The 22,489-nt window shown below is 47.3% G+C and overlaps 1 protein-coding gene across 5 annotated transcripts in view; it reads left to right on the top strand.

Moving 5' to 3' along the window:
- The window catches only part of LOC110499738 (LIM domain only protein 3), a 121,676-nt gene that overhangs the window by 86,476 nt on the left and 12,711 nt on the right, over positions 1-22,489 (top strand). For all 5 annotated transcript variants that reach the window (XM_036956696.1, XM_036956697.1, XM_036956698.1 and 2 more), the window contains exon 3: positions 5,228-5,353. In XM_036956696.1, coding sequence (XP_036812591.1) covers positions 5,228-5,353 — 126 coding nt within the window. The remainder of the gene's footprint in view (positions 1-5,227; positions 5,354-22,489) is intronic.

Genomic DNA, 22,489 nt, shown 5'->3' with positions numbered 1-22,489 from the left:
ATGACTCTTTAGCTGATGACTCTCTAGTTGATGACTCTTTAGCTGATGACTCTCTAGTTGATGACTCTTTAGTTAATGACTCTTTAGTTGAAGACTCTTTAGTTGAAGACTCTCTAGTTGAAGACTCTCTAGTTGATGACTCTCTAGTTGATGACTCTCTAGTTGATGACTCTTTAGCTGATGACTTTCTAGTTGATGACTCTTTAGCTGATGACTCTCTAGTTGATGACTCTTTAGTTAATGACTCTTTAGGTGATGACTCTCTAGTTGATGACTCTCTAGTTGACGACTCTCTAGTTGATGACTCTCTAGTTGATGACTCTCTAGTTGATGACTCTTTAGTTGAAGACTCTCTCTGTCACACACACACTCTCTCTCATACACACACACACACACACACACACACACACACACTCTCTATGATTGCCAAAGGGCTCTGTCTGTAATTTTCTCAAAACAAAACAGTGTGACAGTCCTTTTCCAATATGTCTGCCCACGGCCGCCTTAAACCGAGAGGAGAGAAGATCCCAGACACACAGCGGGGAGGTGAGAAACAGAACACTGTTTTGATTCCACCCGACAGCCTGAAGGCTTTAAAACATTGCTTTTATACACCAATACCTTCCATCATTTATCAGCCTTGAGTTCATGCATTGCTCAAAATGTTTCCAGGTATACCACACCAAAAAAAATTGTGAAGTGATATTCGTTTATACTGAGATATATCTTTTTACCTGCTAAAACACACATCTTTACTTGATTTCAATGGATTTTTTTTGGAAGTGTAAAATCTGTGAGATAAATTATCACTTTAATCTGCAACGAATGGACAAAACATTAAGAACACTTCAAACCAAATGTTTGGTCCAATGTCATGTCTCTATACCCCCCCTGTACTGGTCCAGTGTCATGTCTTTATACCCCCCCTGTACCGGTCCAATGTCATGTCTCTATACCCCCCCTGTACCGGTCCAATGTCATGTCTCTATACCCCCCCTGTACCGGTCCAATGTCATGTCTCTATACCCCCCCTGTACCGGTCCAATGTCATGTCTTTATACCCCCCCTGTACCGGTCCAATGTCATGTCTTTATACCCTCCCTGTACCGGTCCAATGTCATGTCTTTATACCTCCCCTGTACCAGTCCAATGTCATGTCTTTATACCCCCCCTGTACCGGTCCAATGTCATGTCTATATACCTCCCCTGTACCGGTCCAATGTCATGTCTATATACCTCCCCTGTACCAGTCCAATGTCATGTCTTTATACCCCCCCGGTACCGGTCCAATGTCATGTCTTTATACCTCCCCTGTACCGGTCCAATGTCATGTCTTTATACCCCCCCTGTACCGGTCCAATGTCATGTCTTTATACCCCCCCTGTACTGGTCCAATGTCATGTCTTTATACCCCCCCTGTACCGGTCTGTGTTGTTGGTAGACCTGTGTCATTCTGTAGGGCTGTGTTGATGGTAGACCTGACATTCTGTAGGGCTGTGTTGATGGTAGACCTGTCATTCTGTACGGCTGTGTTGATGGTAGACCTGTCATTCTGTAGGGCTGTGTTGATGGTAGACCTGTGCCATTCTGTAGGGCTGTGTTGATGCTAGACCTGTGTCATTCTGTAGGGCTGTGTTGATGGTAGACCTGTGTCATTCTGTAGGGCTGTGTTGATGGTAGACCTGGCATTCTGTAGAGCTGTGTTGATGCTAGACCTGTCATTCTGTAGGGCTGTGTTGATGGTAGACCTGTCATTCTGTAGAGCTGTGTTGATGCTAGACCTGTCATTCTGTAGCTATTCACTGGGACAACAATCTAGCTGTGTTTTATTTTCTGTAGATAACAGAGTGTGCTTTTGCAATGGTTCCCTATTCCCTATGTGGTACACTACATTTGTCCAGAGCCTATAGTGCATTCATTAGATCAGGATCTCTTACCGAGAGACCAGAAAGAGAGACCTGTAGTTATCAGGATCTCTTACCTACAGACCAGAGAGACATGTAGTTATCAGGATCTCTTACCTACAGACCAGAGAGACGTGTAGTTATCAGGATCTCTTACCTACAGACCAGAGAGACATGTAGCTATCAGGATCTCTTTCCGACAGACCAGAGAGACATGTAGTTATCAGGACCTCTTACCTACAGACCAGAGAGACATGTAGTTATCAGGATCTCTTACCGACAGACCGGAGAGACATGTAGTTATCAGGATCTCTTACCAACAGACCAGAGAGACATGTAGTTATCAGGATCTCTTACCGACAGACCAGAGAGACATGTAGTTATCAGGATCTCTTACCGACAGACCAGAGAGACATGTAGTTATCAGGATCTCTTACCGACAGACCAGAGAGACATGTAGTTATCAGGATCTCTTACCGACAGACCAGAGAGACATGTAGTTATCAGGATCTCTTACCTACAGACCAGAGAGACATGTAGTTATCAGGATCTCTTACAGACAGACCAGAGAGACATGTAGTTATCAGGATCTCTTACCTACAGACCAGAGAGACATGTAGTTATCAGGATCTCTTACCTACAGACCAGAGAGACATGTAGTTATCAGGATCTCTTACCGACAGACCAGAGAGACATGTAGTTATCAGGATCTCTTACCTACAGACCAGAGAGACATGTAGTTATCAGGATCTCTTACCGACAAACCAGAGAGAGAGACATGTAGTTATCAGGATCTCTTACCTACAGACCAGAGAGACATGTAGTTATCAGGATCACTTACCGACAGACCAGAGAGACATGTAGTTATCAGGATCTCTTACCTATAGACCAGAGAGACATGTAGTTATCAGGATCTCTTACCGACAGACCAGAGAGACATGTAGTTATCAGGATCTCTTACCGACAGACCAGAGAGACATGTAGTTATCAGGATCTCTTACCTACAGACCAGAGAGACATGTAGTTATCAGGATCTCTTACCTACAGACCAGAGAGACATGTAGTTATCAGGATTTCTTACCTACAGACCAGAGAGACATGTAGTTATCAGGATCTCTTACCGACAGACCAGAGAGACATGTAGTTATCAGGATCTCTTACCTACAGACCAGAGAGACATGTAGTTATCAGGATCTCTTACAGACAGACCAGAGAGACATGTAGTTATCAGGATCTCTTACCTACAGACCAGAGAGACATGTAGTTATCAGGATCTCTTACCGACAGACCAGAGAGACATGTAGTTATCAGGATCTCTTACCTACAGACCAGAGAGACATGTAGTTATCAGGATCTCTTACCGACAAACCAGAGAGAGAGACATGTAGTTATCAGGATCTCTTACCTACAGACCAGAGAGACATGTAGTTATCAGGATCACTTACCGACAGACCAGAGAGACATGTAGTTATCAGGATCTCTTACCTATAGACCAGAGAGACATGTAGTTATCAGGATCTCTTACCGACAGACCAGAGAGACATGTAGTTATCAGGATCTCTTACCGACAGACCAGAGAGACATGTAGTTATCAGGATCTCTTACCTACAGACCAGAGAGACATGTAGTTATCAGGATCTCTTACCTACAGACCAGAGAGACATGTAGTTATCAGGATCTCTTACCTACAGACCAGAGAGACATGTAGTTATCAGGATCTCTTACCTACAGACCAGAGAGACATGTAGTTATCAGGATCTCTTACCGACAGACCAGAGAGACATGTGGTTTGATCATGTGAACAAGCACGCCGGAACTAGAAGTGCCTGAAGAAGTTTGTCGTTCTATCCAATAGATTATTGTTTTCTATGATTTCATGAGCCGATAGTTTTCCTGCTAGTGATTCTCTCCTGGGTCTCTATCTATATCTATCATGCTAGGTGTCTACAGGAGGTCTGTTCTCCACCTGGGTCTCTATCTATCTCTATCATGCTACGTGTCTACAGGAGGTCTGTCCTCTCCTGAGTCTCTATCTATCTCTATCATGCTAGGTGTCTACAGGAGGTCTGTTCTCCACCTGGGTCTCTATCTATCTCTATCATGCTAGGTGTCTACAGGAGGTCTGTTCTCCACCTGGATCTCTATCTATCTCTATCATGCTAGGTGTCTACAGGAGGTCTGTTCTCTCCTGGGTCTCTATCTATCTCTATCATGCTAGGTGTCCACAGGAGATCTGTTCTCCACCTGGGTCTCTATCTATCTCTATCATGCTAAATGTAAACAGGAGGTCTGTTCTCTCCTGGGTCTCTATCTATCTCTATCATGCTAGGTGTCTACAGGAGGTGTGTTCTCCACCTGGGTCTCTATCTATCTCTATCATGCTAGGTGTCTACATGAGGTCTCTTCTCCACCTGGGTCTCTATCTATCTCTATCATGCTAGGTGTCTACAGGAGGTCTGTTCTCTCCTGGGTCTCTATCTCTATCATGCTAGGTGTCTACAGGAGGTCTGTTCTCTCCTGGGTCTCTATCTATCTCTATCATGCTAGGTGTCTACAGGAGATCTGTTCTCCACCTGGGTCTCTATCTATCTCTATCATGCTAGGTGTCTACAGGAGGTCTGTTCTCTCCTGGGTCTCTATCTATCTCTATCATGCTAGGTGTCCACAGGAGATCTGTTCTCCACCTGGGTCTCTATCTATCTCTATCATGCTAAATGTAAACAGGAGGTCTGTTCTCTCCTGGGTCTCTATCTATCTCTATCATGCTAGGTGTCTACAGGAGGTGTGTTCTCCACCTGGGTCTCTATCTATCTCTATCATGCTAGGTGTCTACATGAGGTCTCTTCTCCACCTGGGTCTCTATCTATCTCTATCATGCTAGGTGTCTACAGGAGGTCTGTTCTCTCCTGGGTCTCTATCTCTATCATGCTAGGTGTCTACAGGAGGTCTGTTCTCTCCTGGGTCTCTATCTATCTCTATCATGCTAGGTGTCTACAGGAGATCTGTTCTCCACCTGGGTCTCTATCTATCTCTATCATGCTAGGTGTCTACAGGAGGTCTGTTCTCTCCTGGGTCTCTATCTATCTCTATCATGCTAGGTGTCCACAGGAGATCTGTTCTCCACCTGGGTCTCTATCTATCTCTATCATGCTAAATGTAAACAGGAGGTCTGTTCTCTCCTGGGTCTCTATCTATCTCTATCGTGCTAGGTGTCTACAGGAGGTCTGTTCTTTCCTGGGTCTCTATCTCTATCATGCTAGGTGTCTACAGGAGGTCTGTTCTACCCCTGTTCTAACAGTGCTTTCCTCCTGTCTCTTCCGCAGGTTGTTTGGGGTAACAGGGAACTGTGCGGCCTGCAGTAAGCTGATCCCAGCCTTTGAGATGGTGATGAGAGCTAAAGAGAACGTCTATCACCTGGACTGCTTCGCCTGTCAGCTCTGTAATCAGAGGTGAGTTTACTGGGCGGGAAGCTGCTCCTCGCGTCCACTCAGCCAATCAGAAGGCTTGATGTTGAGAAGGGGTGGGACAGTGTGGACATTCCCGAATCATTTTCTGACGGTGTCCATGTTAAGACAGCCTCAATCTCAGCAGGAGTTGACTGAGCCCTGATCAGAGATCGTCTGGTCTAACAGGTCTAACAGTCCCTGATCAGAGATCGTCTGGTCTAACAGTCCCTGATCAGAGATCGTCTGGTCTAACAGTCCCTGATCAGAGATCGTCTGGTCTAACAGGTCTAACAGTCCCTGATCAGAGATCGTCTGGTCTAACAGTCCCTGATCAGAGATCGTCTGGTCTAACAGTCCCTGATCAGAGATCGTCTGGTCTAACAGTCCCTGATCAGAAATTGTCTGGTCTAACAGTCCCTGATCAGAGATCATCTGGTCTAACAGTCCCTGATCAGAGATCGTCTGGTCTAACAGTCCCTGGTAATGGCGCTGATCAGAGATCGTCTGGTCTAACAGTCCCTGATCAGAGATCGTCTGGTCTAACAGTCCCTGATCAGAGATCGTCTGGTCTAACAGTCCCTGATCAGAGATCGTCTGGTCTAACAGTCCCTGATCAGTGATAGTCTGGCCTAACAGTCCCTGATCAGTGATAGTCTGGCCTAACAGTCCCTGTTAATGGTGCGGATCAGAGATAGTTTAAGAAAAGTTGAGATAATAGAGATCTCCCACTGACCACAAACTGTTTAAATCAACAATTTTCTAGCATCATTTGTCAACGTGTTGTGACGTGGAATCATGTGGATTTGGATTTGAAAGAAGTAATCAATTTACACTGTTGTTTTGTGGGTAATATTTCACTACAGGATTACAATTGAGTCATTTAGCAGACTCTCTTATCCAGAGAGACTTACAGTTGTGAGTAATTTAACTGATTCTCTTATCCAGAGAGACTTACAGTAGTGAGTCATTTAGCTGATTCTCTTATCCAGAGAGACTTACAGTAGTGAGTCATTTAGCTGATTCTCTTATCCAGAGAGACTTACATGAGAAATGAGGGTTAAGCGCCTTGCTCAAGGGCACCGACAGATGTTTCACCTAGTCGCCTTGGGGATTCGAAACAGTGACCTTTCGGGGCGGCAGGTAGCCTAGTGGTTAGAGCGTTGGACTAGTAACCAACAGGTTGCTAGATTGGATCCCCTGAGCTGACAAGGTAAAAATCTGTCGTTCTGCCCCTGAACAAACCAGTTAACCCACTGTTCCTTGGCCAGTTAACCCACTGTTTCCTAGGCTGTCATTGTAAATAATAATTTGTTCTTAACTGACTTGCCTAGTTAAGTAAAGATAAAATACTGGCCCAATGCTCTTAATTAACTGCTAGGTCATCACGGTAACCACTTTTCAACATAGACAAACCTAGTATAAAATATGTTGAATTTGTGCCTTTAAAACAACGTCAGATCTACAAAGTAATATCCACTATAAGAATTGTTTTAAAACAAGAGGCTGGACAGCGCCTCCTACTGCAGAGATCATCTATCTACAGCCATCCATTCAGTCTCCCATCCAGGGGTTTATATCCAAACACAGCCTTTCTTAGCTGGGATGTTCGTCACTGACAATTACCAATGTGTTAAAGGGAGAATGATTGCTGAGAAATCTCCACTTAATAGATTCACTGTTGCTATCAAAGTTATTCTAAAGTGTAGGTTCAACAGAGCAAATGAAATGGAAACCGGACTGTATCAATCACACAGCATCTACGAGGCTCCGTACTCTTATCAATCACACAGCATCTACGAGGCTCCGTACTGTATCCATCACACAGCATCTACGAGGCTCCGTACTGTATCAATCACACAGCATCTACGAGGCTCCGTACTCTTATCAATCACACAGCATCTACGAGGCTCCGTACTCTTATCAATCACACAGCATCTACGAGGCTCCGTACTGTATCAATCACACAGCATCTACGAGGCTCCGTACTGTTTCAATCACACAGCATCTACGAGGCTCCGTACTGTATCAATCACACAGCATCTACGAGGCTCCGTACTCTTATCAATCACACAGCATCTACGAGGCTCCGTACTGTATCAATCACACAGCATCTACGAGGCTCCTTACTCTTATCAATCACACAGCATCTACGAGGCTCCGTACTGTATCAATCACACAGCATCTACGAGGCTCCTTACTGTATCAATCACACAGCATCTACGAGGCTCCGTACTGTATCAATCACACAGCATCTACGAGGCTTCGTACTGTATCAATCACACAGCATCTACGAGGCTCCGTACTGTATCAATCACACAGCATCTACGAGGCTCCGTACTCTTATCAATCACACAGCATCTACGAGGCTCCGTACTCTTATCAATCACACAGCATCTACGAGGCTCCGTACTGTATCAATCACACAGCATCTACGAGGCTCCGTACTGTATCAATCACACAGCATCTACGAGGCTCCGTACTCTTATCAATCACACAGCATCTACGAGGCTCCGTACTGTATCAATCACACAGCATCTACGAGGCTCCGTACTGTATCAATCACACAGCATCTACGAGGCTCCTTACTGTATCTATCACACAGCATCTACGAGGCTCCGTACTGTATCAATCACACAGCATCTACGAGGCTCCGTACTGTATCAATCACACAGCATCTACGAGGCTCCTTACTCTTATCAATCACACAGCATCTACGAGGCTCCGTACTGTATCAATCACACAGCATCTACGAGGCTCCTTACTCTTATCAATCACACAGCATCTACGAGGCTCCGTACTGTATCAATCACACAGCATCTACGAGGCTCCGTACTGTATCAATCACACAGCATCTACGAGGCTCCGTACTGTATCAATCACACAGCATCTACGAGGCTCCGTACTGTATCAATCACACAGCATCTATGAAGCTATTTAGGCCTGTACAGCTAATTCCAAACTGGAATTAAAGCCAGATTCAGCACAGATAAAGCTATCCAAACTGGAATTAAAGCCAGACTCAGCACAGATGGAGCTATCCAAACTGGAATTAAAGCCAGACTCAGCACAGGTGGAGCTATCCAAACTGGAATTAAAGCCAGACTCTGCACAGATGGAGCTATCCAAACTGGAATTAAAGCCAGACTCAGCACAGATGGAGCTATCCAAACTGGAATTAAAGCCAGACTCAGCACAGATGGAGCTATCCAAACTGGAATTAAAGCCAGACTCAGCACAGATGGAGCTATCCAAACTGGAATTAAAGCCAGACTCAGCACAGATGGAGCTATCCAAACTGGAATTAAAGCCAGACTCAGCACAGATGGAGCTATCCAAACTGGAATTAAAGCCAGATTCAGCACAGATGGAGCTATCCAAACTGGAATTAAAGCCAGACTCAGCACAGATGGAGCTATCCAAACTGGAATTAAAGCCAGACTCAGCACAGATGGAGCTATCCAAACTGGAATTAAAGCCAGACTCAGCACAGATGGAGCTATCCAAACTGGAATTAAAGCCAGACTCAGCACAGATGGAGCTATCCAAACTGGAATTAAAGCAGGATTCAGCACAGATGGAGCTATCCAAACTGGAATTAAAGCCAGACTCAGCACAGATGGAGCTATCCAAACTGGAATTAAAACCAGACTCAGCACAGATGGAGCTATCCAAACTGGAATTAAAGCCAGACTCAGCACAGATGGAGCTATCCAAACTGGAATTAAAGCCAGATTCAGCACAGATGGAGCTATCCAAACTGGAATTAAAGCCAGACTCAGCACAGATGGAGCTATCCAAACTGGAATTAAAGCCAGACTCAGCACAGATGGAGCTATCCAAACTGGAATTAAAGCCAGACTCAGCACAGATGGAGCTATCCAAACTGGAATTAAAGCCAGACTCAGCACAGATGGAGCTATCCAAACTGGAATTAAAGCCAGACTCAGCACAGATGGAGCTATCCAAACTGGAATTAAAGCCAGACTCAGCACAGATGGAGCTATCCAAACTGGAATTAAAGCCAGACTCAGCACAGATGGAGCTATCCAAACTGGAATTAAAGCCAGACTCAGCACAGATGGAGCTATCCAAACTGGAATTAAAGCCAGACTCAGCACAGATGGAGCTATCCAAACTGGAATTAAAACCAGACTCAGCACAGATGGAGCTATCCAAACTGGAATTAAAGCCAGACTCAGCACAGATGGAGCTATCCAAACTGGAATTAAAGCCAGACTCAGCACAGATGGAGCTATCCAAACTGGAATTAAAGCCAGACTCAGCACAGATGGAGCTATCCAAACTGGAATTAAAACCAGACTCAGCACAGATGGAGCTATCCAAACTGGAATTAAAGCCAGACTCAGCACAGATGGAGCTATCCAAACTGGAATTAAAGCCAGACTCAGCACAGATGGAGCTATCCAAACTGGAATTAAAGCCAGATTCAGCACAGATGGAGCTATCCAAACTGGAATTAAAGCCAGACTCAGCACAGATGGAGCTATCCAAACTGGAATTAAAGCCAGACTCAGCACAGATGGAGCTATCCAAACTGGAATTAAAGCCAGACTCAGCACAGATGGAGCTATCCAAACAGAAGAAGCATCTCCTTTAAATGTTGATTTTTGGTTGCGTTGGAAACCAAAAACAATTCAATATCACTTTTTAAATAGACTAAATAGCCTTTTAACCTGCCTCCAGCTCAACCAGACGTTAAATAATGGGATGAAGCCAGTGGTTCAGATGGAACTATCCAACCAGAAGATAAAGAATGATGGAACTATCCAACCAGAAGATAAAGAATGGGATGAAGCCAGTGTCTCAGATGGAACTATCCAACCAGAAGATAAAGAATGGGATGAAGCCAGTGGTTCAGATGGAACTATCCAATCAGAAGATAAAGAATGGGATGAAGCCAGTGGTTCAGATGGAACTATCCAACCAGAAGATAAAGAATGGGATGAAGCCAGTGTCTCAGATGGAGCTATCCAACCAGAAGTTAAAGAATGGGATGAAGCCAGTGTCTCAGATGGAGCTATCCAACCAGAAGTTAAAGAATGGGATGAAGCCAGTGGTTCAGATGGAACTATCCAACCAGAAGATAAAGAATGGGATGAAGCCAGTGGTTCAGATGGAACTATCCAACCAGAAGTTAAAGAATGGGATGAAGCCAGTGTCTCAGATGGAGCTATCCAACCAGAAGTTAAAGAATGGGATGAAGCCAGTGGTTCAGATGGAACTATCCAACCAGAAGTTAAAGAATGGGATGAAGCCAGTGGTTCAGATGGAACTATCCAACCAGAAGATAAAGAATGGGATGAAGCCAGTGTCTCAGATGGAGCTATCCAACCAGAAGTTAAAGAATGGGATGAAGCCAGTGGTTCAGATGGAACTATCCAACCAGAAGTTAAAGAATGGGATGAAGCCAGTGTCTCAGATGGAACTATCCAACCAGAAGTTAAAGAATGGGATGAAGCCAGTGTCTCAGATGGAACTATCCAACCAGAAGTTAAAGAATGGGATGAAGCCAGTGGTTCAGATGGAACTATCCAATCAGAAGATAAAGAATGGGATGAAGCCAGTGTCTCAGATGGAACTATCCAACCAGAAGTTAAAGAATGGGATGAAGCCAGTGGTTCAGATGGAACTATCCAACCAGAAGTTAAAGAATGGGATGAAGCCAGTGTCTCAGATGGAACTATCCAACCAGAAGATAAAGAATGGGATGAAGCCAGTGTCTCAGATGGAACTATCCAATCAGAAGATAAAGAATGGGATGAAGCCAGTGGTTCAGATGGAGCTATCCAACCAGAAGTTAAAGAATGGGATGAAGCCAGTGGTTCAGATGGAACTATCCAACCAGAAGATAAAGAATGGGATGAAGCCAGTGGTTCAGATGGAGCTATCCAACCAGAAGTTAAAGAATGGGATGAAGCCAGTGTCTCAGATGGCACTATCCAACCAGAAGATAAAGAATGGGATGAAGCCAGTGTCTCAGATGGAACTATCCAATCAGAAGATAAAGAATGGGATGAAGCCAGTGGTTCAGATGGAGCTATCCAACCAGAAGTTAAAGAATGGGATGAAGCCAGTGGTTCAGATGGAACTATCCAACCAGAAGATAAAGAATGGGATGAAGCCAGTGGTTCAGATGGAGCTATCCAACCAGAAGTTAAAGAATGGGATGAAGCCAGTGTCTCAGATGGAGCTATCCAACCAGAAGATAAAGAATGGGATGAAGCCAGTGGTTCAGATGGAACTATCCAACCAGAAGATAAAGAATGGGATGAAGCCAGTGTCTCAGATGGAACTATCCAACCAGAAGTTAAAGAATGGGATGAAGCCAGTGTCTCAGATGGAACTATCCAACCAGAAGTTAAAGAATGGGATGAAGCCAGTGTCTCAGATGGAACTATCCAACCAGAAGTTAAAGAATGGGATGAAGCCAGTGGTTCAGATGGAGCTATCCAACCAGAAGATAAAGAATGGGATGAAGCCAGTGGTTCAGATGGAACTATCCAACCAGAAGATAAAGAATGGGATGAAGCCAGTGGTTCAGATGGAACTATCCAACCAGAAGTTAAAGAATGGGATGAAGCCAGTGGTTCAGATGGAACTATCCAACCAGAAGTTAAAGAATGGGATGAAGCCAGTGGTTCAGATGGAACTATCCAACCAGAAGATAAAGAATGGGATGAAGCCAGTGTCTCAGATGGAGCTATCCAATCAGAAGATAAAGAATGGGATGAAGCCAGTGGTTCAGATGGAACTATCCAATCAGAAGTTAAAGAATGGGATGAAGCCAGTGTCTCAGATGGAACTATCCAACCAGAAGTTAAAGAATGGGATGAAGCCAGTGTCTCAGATGGAACTATCCAACCAGAAGATAAAGAATGGGATGAAGCCAGTGGTTCAGATGGAACTATCCAACCAGAAGTTAAAGAATGGGATGAAGCCAGTGGTTCAGATGGAACTATCCAATCAGAAGATAAAGAATGGGATGAAGCCAGTGTCTCAGATGGAACTATCCAACCAGAAGATAAAGAATGGGATGAAGCCAGTGGTTCAGATGGAACTATCCAACCAGAAGTTAAAGAATGGGATGAAGCCAGTGGTTCAGATGGAACTATCCAATCAGAAGATAAAGAATGGGATGAAGCCAGTGTCTCAGATGGAACTATCCAACCAGAAGATAAAGAATGGGATGAAGCCAGTGTCTCAGATGGAACTATCCAACCAGAAGATAAAGAATGGGATGAAGCCAGTGGTTCAGATGGAACTATCCAACCAGAAGTTAAAGAATGGGATGAAGCCAGTGGTTCAGATGGAACTATCCAACCAGAAGTTCAGATGATACTATCCAAGTAGTAGATACATCTTCTTTAAATGTTCATATCTGGCTGCGTTGACAACCAAAATCAATTCAATATTGTGAGGGAGATATAGAGATAGATAGAAGGAGGGAGAGAGATAGAGAGAGAGAGATATAGATAGAGGGACAGATAGATGGAGATAGAGGGAGAGGATGAGATAGAGATAGAGGGGAGATAGAGAGAGATAGAAATAGAGGGGGAGATAGAGGGAGAGGATGAGATAGAGATAGAGGGGGAGATACAGGGAGAGATGGAGATAGAGGGGGAGATAGAGGGAGAGGATGAGATAGAGATAGAGGGGAGATAGAGGGAGATATAGAGATAACGGGGAGATAGAGGGATATAGAGAGAGAGATAGAGATAAAGGGGAGATAGAGGGAGATATAAATAAAGGGGAGATAGAGGGAGATATAGAGATAGAGGGGGAGATAGAGGGAGAGATAGAGATAAAGGGGAGATAGAGGGAGAGATAGAGATAAAGGGGAGATAGAGGGAGAGATAGAGATAAAGGGGAGATAGAGGGAGAAATAGAGGTAGTTCTAATCAGAGTTCTAAATCTCCTTATACTGCCACTTGCCGTCTCGTCCTATGTATCTGACCTGGGCTGAACAAGTCTTCCTTCTCTCTCTTACAAGCAGAGATGCACTAATGTGACACAGTCAGACTGTACATCTGTTACCTTGGCAACCCAGAGTTGATGAGAGTACTCAGCACTGCAACACTGCAATTACTGCAATTACACAGCACTGCAATTACACACACACACACACACACACACACACACACACACACACACACACACACACACACACACACACACACACGCAAACAGTCCCTAACCCCCTAACCGTAACTCCTAACCCAACACCTAACCTCAACCCCAAAGCCTAAAACGAACTATTAAGACAAAAATAGCATTTTAATTCATTCAGGACATGAAAAAAGTCCGGACTTTTCAAAATTGTTCTTGTTTTCCGACCTTGTCAGGACGTTCTGGTCTGAATAAGGCAGGAAAACATACACAACACAAACACACACACACACACACACACACACACACACACACACACACACACACACACACACACACACACACACACACACACACACACACACACACACACACCACACACACACACACACACACACCGTCTTTTTTTATTTATTTTGTACATAATGTTGCCACTACCGTCTTACCGTCTCTTATGACTGAAAATAACTTCTAGACATCAGGACCGTGATTACTCACCACGGACTGGCAGAATCCTTTTTTCCCTTTCACCACTCTGACGAGCCAGGAGAGAAGGATATACTGCTTCCTCGAGAACAGGCCCCGACCCCCGTGATCTGCGTGAAGAGGAGGCGGAGAAACAGGGGCCGAAGGGCGGGCTGTCTTCTGAGAATTCGTAGACGATCTAAATAAACTCCCACTTCCCTCCATTCTGCTAGCAAACGTGCAATCTTTGGTGAATAAACTCGACGACCAACGCGGAAGATTAAACTGCGAACGGGACATTGAAAACTGTAACATCTTATGCTTCACGGAGTCGTGGCTGAACTACGACGTTATCAACATACAGCTGGCTGGTTGCTGTACCGGCAGGATAGAACAGCAGCGTTTTGTAAGACAAGGGGAGGCTGAACTATGTATTTTTGTAAATAACAGCTGGTGCACAATATCTAAGGAAGTATCGAGCTATTGCTCGCCTGAGGTAGAGTATCTCATGATAAGCTGTAGACCACACTACCTACAGAGAGAGTTTTCATCTGTATTTCATCTATATTGTTCATAGCTGTTTACATACCACCACAGTCAGAGGCTGGCACTAAGACAGCATTGAATGAGCTGTATTCCGACATAAGCAAACAAGAAAACTCCCCCAGAGACGACGCACAGCTGAGAGCTGCCCAGTGACACGAGCCTACCAGACGAACTAAACTACTTCTATGCTCGCTTCGAGGCAAATAACACTGACACATGCATGAGAGCACCAGCTGTTCTGGAAGACTGTGTGATCACGCTCTCTGCAGCCGATGTGAGTAAGACCTTTAGACAGGTAAACATTCACAAGGCCGCAGGGACAGACGGATTACCAGGACACATACTCAGAGCATGCGTTGACCAACTGGCAAGTGTTGTCACTGACATTTATTTTCAACCTCTCCCTGTCCGAGTCTGTAATACCAACATGTTTTAAGCAGACCACTATAGTCCCTGTGCCCAAGAACGCCAAGGTAACCTGCCTAAATGACTACCAACCCGTAGCACTTACATCTGTTACCATGAAGTGCTTTGAAAGGCTGGTCATGGCTCACATCATCACCATTATCCAAGAAACCCTAGACCCACTCCAATGTGCATACCGCGCAAACAGATCCACAGATGATGCAATCTCCATTGCACTCCACACTGCCCTTTCCCACCTGGAAAAAAGGATCACCTATGTGAAAATGCTATATACGCCCCCAGGTGGTAAGGGTAGGTAACAACACATCCGCCATGCTGATCCTCAATACAGGGGCCCCTCAGGGGTGCATGCTCAGTCATGACTGCACTGCCAGGCACGACTCCAACACCATCATTAAATTTGACGATGACACAACAGTGGTAGGCCTGATCACCGACAATGATGAGACAGCCTATAGGGAGGAGGTCGGAGACCTGGCAATGTGATGCCAGGACAACAACCTCTCCCTCAACGAGACAAAGGAGATGATTGTGGACTACAGGAAAAAGAGGCCTGAGCACGCCCCCATTCTCATCGACGGGGCTGCAGTGGAGCAGGTTGTGCCTTGGTGTCCACATCACCAACAAACTCACATGGTCCAAGCACACCAAGACAGGGCATGACAAAACCTATTCTCCCTCAGGACACTGAAAAGATTTGACATGGGTCCTCAGATCCTTAAAAGGTTCTACAGCTGCACCATCGAGAGCATCCTGACTGGTTGCATCACTGCCTGGTATGGCAACTGCTCGGCCTCCGACCACAAGGCACTACAGAGGGTAGTGCGTACGGTCCAGTACACCACCGGGACCAAGCTTCCTGCCATCCAGGACCTCTATACCAGGCGGTGTCAGAGGGAGGCCCTAAAAATTGTCAAAGTCTCCAGCCACCCTAGTCATTAGAATGTTCTCTCTGCTACTCTACGGAAAGTGGTACCGTTGCACCAAGTCTAGGTCCAAGAGGCTTCTAAACAGCTTCCACCCCCAAGCCATAAGACTCCTGAACATCTAATCAAATGGCTACCCAGACTATTTGCATTGCCCCCTCCTCTTTACACCACTGCTACTCTCTGTTATTATCTAATCATAGTCACTTTAATAACTCTACCTACATGTACATACTACCTCAACTAACCGGTGCCCCCACACATTGACTCTGTACCGGTACCCCCTGTTTATAGTCTCGCTATTGTTATTTTACTGCTGCTCTTGAATTACTGGTTACTTTTATCTCTTATTCTTATCCGTATTTTTTTAAACTGGATTGTTGGTCAGCGGCTCGTAGGACACCTTTTCACTGTAAGGTTTACACCTGTTGTATTTGGAGCATGTGATCAATAAAATTGTTTTATTTTATTTGACTCTCTCTCTCTCTCCCTGTCTCTCTCACTGTCTCTCTCACTGTCTCTCTCGCTCTCTCTCGCTCTCTCTCTCTCTCTCTCTCACTGTCTCTCTCACTGTCTCTCTCGCTCTCTCTCTCTCTCTCTCTCTCTCTCTCTCTCCCTGTCTCTCTCACTGTCTCTCTCACTGTCTCTCTCGCTCTCTCTCTCTCTCACTCTCTCTCTCTCTCGCTCTCTCTCGCTGTCTCTCTCGCTGTCTCTCTCTCTCTCTCTCTCTCTCTCTCTCTCTCTCAAGCATGTAGTCGTTCCACCTCACATAGAGAAAGTAGCAGCAACAGGATTGATAAGGTTGTGTCAGACAGGAGGGATTGTAGCCTGTGCTTTTCTGGCAACAGAACATGAAGAGAAAGGCGATATGCTACAGCTACTACATTCATCCGTTTCCCAAACGCTCTGTCATCGGATCGACGGAGAATCCATTTGTCAGCAAGCGAAGTGACGATGCATTATCTCTCTCTAAACACACACACACACACACACATATACACAAACACACGCACACATTCTCAATTACACAGTTTCTCTCGCACACACGCACAAACACAAACAAACACATCCACGCGAACCCACACACTACTGTTCTAGTCCTCCTGACTACTGTACTAGTCCTCCTGACTACTGTACTAGTCCTCCTGACTACTGTACTAGTCCCCCTGACTACTGTACTAGTCCTCCTGACTACTGTACTAGTCCTCCTGACTACTGTACTAGTCCTCCTGACTACTGTACTAGTCCCCCAGAGTACTGTACTAGTCCTCCTGACTACTGTACTAGTCCTCCTGACTACTGTACTAGTCCCCCTGGGTCTGACTACTGTACTAGTCCCCCTGACTACTGTACTAGTCCCCCTGGGTCTTACTACTGTACTAGTCCTCCTGACTACTGTACTAGTCCTCCTGACTACCCTACTTGTCCGCCTGACTAACACATGTTAACATTGCCAAAGCAAGTGAGGTAGATATTATACAAAAGTGAAATAAACAATAAAAATGAACAGTAAACATGACACATACAGAAGTTTCAAAACAATAAAGACATTCAAAATGTCATATTATATATATATATATATATACAGTGTTGTAACAATGTACAAATAGTCTCTCTCTCCCTCCTTCCCTCTCTCTCTCTCTCTCTCTCTCTCTCTCTCTCTCTCTCTCTCCCTCTCTCTCTCTCTCTCTCTCCCTCTCTCTCTCTCTCTCTCTCTCTCTCTCTCTCCCTCCCTCCCTCCCTCCCTCCCTCCCTCCCTCCCTCCCTCCCTCTCTCTCTCGCTCTCTCTCTCTCTCTCTCTCCCTCCCTCTCTCTCTATCTCTCTCTCTCTCTCTCTCTCTCTCTCCCTCCCTCCCTCCCTCCCTCCCTCCCTCCCTCCCTCCCTCTCTCTCTCCCTCCCTCCATATCTAATCCATCTACCAAACAACGTAGAGAGAGATTTCTCTGAGGAGCGAGGTCAGAGAAATGTACCAACTGATAAACAGAAGATTTGTACTAAATGGCAACCTTACTTACCTTAAGGCTCTGGTGAAAAGTAGTGCAGTGTGAAGGGAAGAGGGTGCCATTTGGGGGGCAAACAGAGTGAATGATAGCAGTTCACCAGAGGCTACATAGTGTAATTATCCCCTGCTCCTATTGGTCAGCCACTATACACACGTACAGGACACACCTGCATAGACACGCACGCTCACATACACGGATCAGACGGAGACGGTTACATTGACTACAGTCAAGGATGTAAACAGCACAAAGAAGTCCACCCTCTTCTCCTCTCCCCCTCTCCTCCTGGGTAGAGGAGAGGCTGGGTAGAGGGGAGGCTGGGTAGAGGGGGGGCTGGGTAGACAGGAGGCTGGGTAGAGGGGGGGCTGGGTAGAGGGGAGGCTGGGTAGAGGGGGGGCTGGGTAGAGGGGAAACTGGGTAGAGGGGAGGCTGGGTAGAGGGGAGGCTAGGTAGAGGGGAGGCTGGGTAGAGGAGAGGCTGGGTAGAGGGGAGGCTGGGTAGAGGGGAGGCTGGGTAGAGGAGAGGCTGGGTAGAGGGGAGGCTGGGTAGAGGGGAGGCTGGGTAGAAGGAGAGGGGAGGCTGGGTAGAGGGGAGGCTGGGTAGAGGGGGGGCTGGGTAGAGGGGAGGCTGGGTAGAGGAGATAGGCTGGGTAGAGGGGAGGCTGGGTAGAGGGGAGGCTGGGTAGAGGAGAGGCTGGGTAGAGGGGAGGCTGGGTAGAGGAGAGAGGGGAGGCTGGGTAGAGGGGAGGCTGGGTAGAGGGGAGGCTGGGTAGAGGAGATAGGCTGGGTAGAGGGGAGGCTGGGTAGAGGGGAGGCTGGGTAGAGGGGAGGCTGGGTAGAGGGGGGCTGGGTAGAGGGGAGGCTGGGTAGAGGAGATAGGCTGGGTAGAGGGGAGGCTGGGTAGAGGGGAGGCTGGGTAGAGGGGAGGCTGGGTAGAGGGGAGGCTGGGTAGAGGGGAGGGTGGGTAGAGGAGAGGCTGGGTAGAGGGGAGGCTGGGTAGAGGGGAGACTGGGTAGAAAGTAGAGGGGGGCTGGGTAGAAGGGAGGCTGGGTAGAGGAGAGGCTGGGTAGAGGGGAGGCTGGGTAGAGGAAAGAGGGGAGCCTGAGTAGAGAGGAGGCTGGGTAGAGGAGAGGCTGGGTAGAGGGGAGGCTGGGTAGAGGGGAGAGGGGAGGCTGGGTAGAGGAGAGGCTGGGTAGAGGAGAGAGGGGAGGCTGGGTAGAGGAGAGGCTGGGTAGAGGGGAGGCTGGGTAGAGGAGAGGCTGGGTAGAGGAGAGAGGGGAGGCTTGGTAGAGGAGAGGCTGGGTAGAGGAGAGAGGGGAGGCTGGGTAGAGGGGAGGCTGGGTAGAGGAGAGAGGGGAGGCTGGGTAGAGGAGAGGCTGGGTAGAGGGGAGGCTGGGTAGAGGAGAGGCTGGGTAGAGGAGAGAGGGGAGGCTGGGTAGAGGAGAGGCTGGGTAGAGGAGAGAGGGGAGGCTGGGTAGAGAGTAGAGGGGAAGTCTCTCTCCTGTTAGCTGGGAGAAGACATCATTCTGATCATGACCTGTTCCTGTACTGGGGGGGTTCACTTCCTCTAAATCACACAGTGGTTTTCCTCTTAGATAGAAGCACGGAGACTAAGGACACTTGTTAAGATAGAAGATGAGTTGATATGACCAGTTAAGGCAACACTCTGCCAGGGTAAGTGAGAGGAATGATTCTCCACACAACATCTGACTTGTAATGGTCTAGGAGGAGGGCAATATGGGTCCTCTGACATGGTGTCTGATTGGCCACGCTCACACACCAGTGGCTCTACTGAGCCCAATACATGTCACTCTACTGTCCTCTTACAGAGCCTCACTCCAGTCAGTCAGCCAGCCAGTCAGCCAGCCAGTCAGTCTGCCAGTCAGCCAGCCAGCCAGTCAGCAGCCAGCCAGTCAGCCAGCCAGCCAGCCAGTCAGGTATTTAGGCAGGCAGTCAGCCAGCCAGCCAGCCAGCCAGCCAGTCAGGTATTCAGGCAGGCAATCAGCCAGTCAGCCAGTCAGGCAGGCAGTCAGCCAGTCAGTCAGCCAGCCAGTCAGGTATTCAGGCAGGCAGTCAGCCAGCCAGTCAGCCAGTCAGTCAGTCAGCCAGCCAGCCAGTCAGCCAGTCAGTCAGCCAGTCAGCCAGTCAGCCAGTTAGCCAGTCAGTCAGTCAGCTCCAAGACTGCAGACTGGAGACTATCAGCTCTGCCCTTCCCCTTCCCTGTCCCCCTCCCCTGCTGCAGACTGGAGACTATCAGCTCTGCCCTTCCCCTTCCCTGTCCCCCTCCCCTGCTGCAGACTGGAGACTATCAGCTCTGCCCTTCCCCTGCCCTGTCCCCCTCCCCTGCTCCCAGCTGCAGACTGGAGACTATCAGCTCTGCCCTTCCCCTTCCCTGTCCCCCTCCCCTGCTGCAGACTGGAGACTATCAGCTCTGCTCTTCCCCTGCCCTGTCCCCCTCCCCTGCTGCAGACTGGAGACTATCAGCTCTGCCCTTCCCCTGCCCTGTCCCCCTCCCCTGCTGCAGACTGGAGACTATCAGCTCTGCTCTTCCCCTGCCCTGTCCCCCTCCCCTGCTCCCAGCTGCTGTGCTGCAGCCTCTACGTTTGACCAGATATGTACTATGAGGGCCCTGGTGAAACATAGTGCACTACATAAGGAATAGGGTACCACCTGGGACTCCAGGACCCAGACCCAGACCGTGACCTCCAGCAGCTAGCCTCATCAGGGGTAAATTGGTCCAGGGACGGTCTGGTCTGGCTGGCTGATGAGGCTTGAGAGGAGAGGGACGACAGGCCCATATCGATTAGCTGTCTGTCTGTCCCCCAGGGCTGATATGTGGCTAACGGCCTGCTGGATGGAGGGAGGCTGAGACTCATCTTTTCTACCCCCTAGAGCTATCCCTCTCTTCCTCCCTGCCTTCCTCTGTCCCTCTCCCCTTCCCTTCACCCCCTTGGGTGACCCCCGACCCCCAGCCCAGAGACCACAGCAGCATCACACAGTCCCACTTTAAGAATTAAGGGTGGTGGTGGGGAGAGGGGAATCACTGTGGTGTCTGAGGAGGAGGGGAATCACTGTGGTGTCTGGGGAGGAGGAGAATCACTGTGGTGTCTGGGGAGAGGAGAATCACTGTGGTGTCTGGGGAGAGGGGAATCACTGTGGTGTCTGGGGAGAGGGGGAGAATCACTGTGGTGTCTGGGGAGAGGGGAATCACTGTGGTGTCTGGGGAGAGGGGAATCACTGTGGTGTCTGGGGAGAGGGGAATCACTGTGTTGTCTGGGGAGGAGGAGAATCACTGTGGTGTCTGGGGAGGATGAGAATCACTATGGTGTCTGGGGAGGAGGAGAATCACTGTGGTGTCTGGGGAGGAGGAGAATCACTGTGGTGTCTGGGGAGGAGGAGAATCACTGTGGTGTCTGGGGAGGAGGAGAATCACTGTGGTGTCTGGGGCACCTGTTTTCATCCAGGTTAGTCTGTATTCCTCCAGGTTAGTCTGTGTTCCTCCAGGTTAGTCTGTGTTCCTCCAGGTTAGTCTGTGTTCCTCCAGGTTAGTCTGTGTTCCTCCAGGTTAGTCTGTGTTCCTCCAGGTTAGTCTGTGTTCATCCAGGTTAGTCTGTATTCATCCAGGTTAGTCTGTATTCATCCAGGTTAGTCTGTATTCCTCCAGGTTAGTCTGTGTTCCTCCAGGTTAGTCTGTGTTCCTCCAGGTTAGTCTGTATTCCTCCAGGTTAGTCTGTATTCATCCAGGTTAGTCTGTGTTCCTCCAGGTTAGTCTGTGTTCCTCCAGGTTAGTCTGTATTCCTCCAGGTTAGTCTGTATTCCTCCAGGTTAGTCTGTATTCCTCCAGGTTAGTCTGTATTTATCCAGGTTAGTCTGTATTCCTCCAGGTTAGTCTGTGTTCCTCCAGGTTAGTCTGTATTCCTCCAGGTTAGTCTGTGTTCCTCCAGGTTAGTCTGTATTCCTCCAGGTTAGTCTATATTTATCCAGGTTAGTCTGTGTTCCTCCAGGTTAGTCTGTATAGTCTATATTCCTCCAGGTTAGTCTGTATTCCTCGATGTTAGTCTGTATTTATCCTGGTTAGTCTGTATTCCTCCAGGTTAGTCAGTATAGTCTGTGTTCCTCCAGGTTAGTCTGTATAGTCTGTATTTATCCAGGTTAGTCTGTATTCCTCCAGGTTAGTCTGTATTCCTCCATGTTAGTCTGTATTCCTCCAGGTTAGTCTGTATTCCTCCAGGTTAGTCTGTATTCATCCAGGTTAGTCTGTGTTCATCCAGGTTAGTCTGTGTTCCTCCAGGTTAGTCTGTATTCATCCAGGTTAGTCTGTGTTTCCTCCATGTTAGTCTGTATTTATCCAGGTTAGTCTGTATTCCTCCAGGTTAGTCTGTGTTCCTCCAGGTTAGTCTGTATTCCTCCAGGTTAGTCTGTGTTCTTCCAGGTTAGTCTGTGTTCCTCCAGGTTAGTCTGTGTTCCTCCAGGTTAGTCTGTATTCCTCCAGGTTAGTCTGTATTCCTCCAGGTTAGTCTGTATTCATCCAGGTTAGTCTGTATTCCTCCAGGTTAGTCTGTGTTCATCCAGGTTAGTATGTATTCATCCAGGTTAGTCTGTATTCATCCAGGTTAGTCTGTATTCCTCCAGGTTAGTCTGTGTTCCTC

This window comes from Oncorhynchus mykiss, chromosome 21, assembly GCF_013265735.2.
Source record: "Oncorhynchus mykiss isolate Arlee chromosome 21, USDA_OmykA_1.1, whole genome shotgun sequence".
Taxonomy (NCBI): domain Eukaryota; kingdom Metazoa; phylum Chordata; class Actinopteri; order Salmoniformes; family Salmonidae; genus Oncorhynchus; species Oncorhynchus mykiss.
This window is presented reverse-complemented; position numbering and strand designations above follow the sequence as displayed.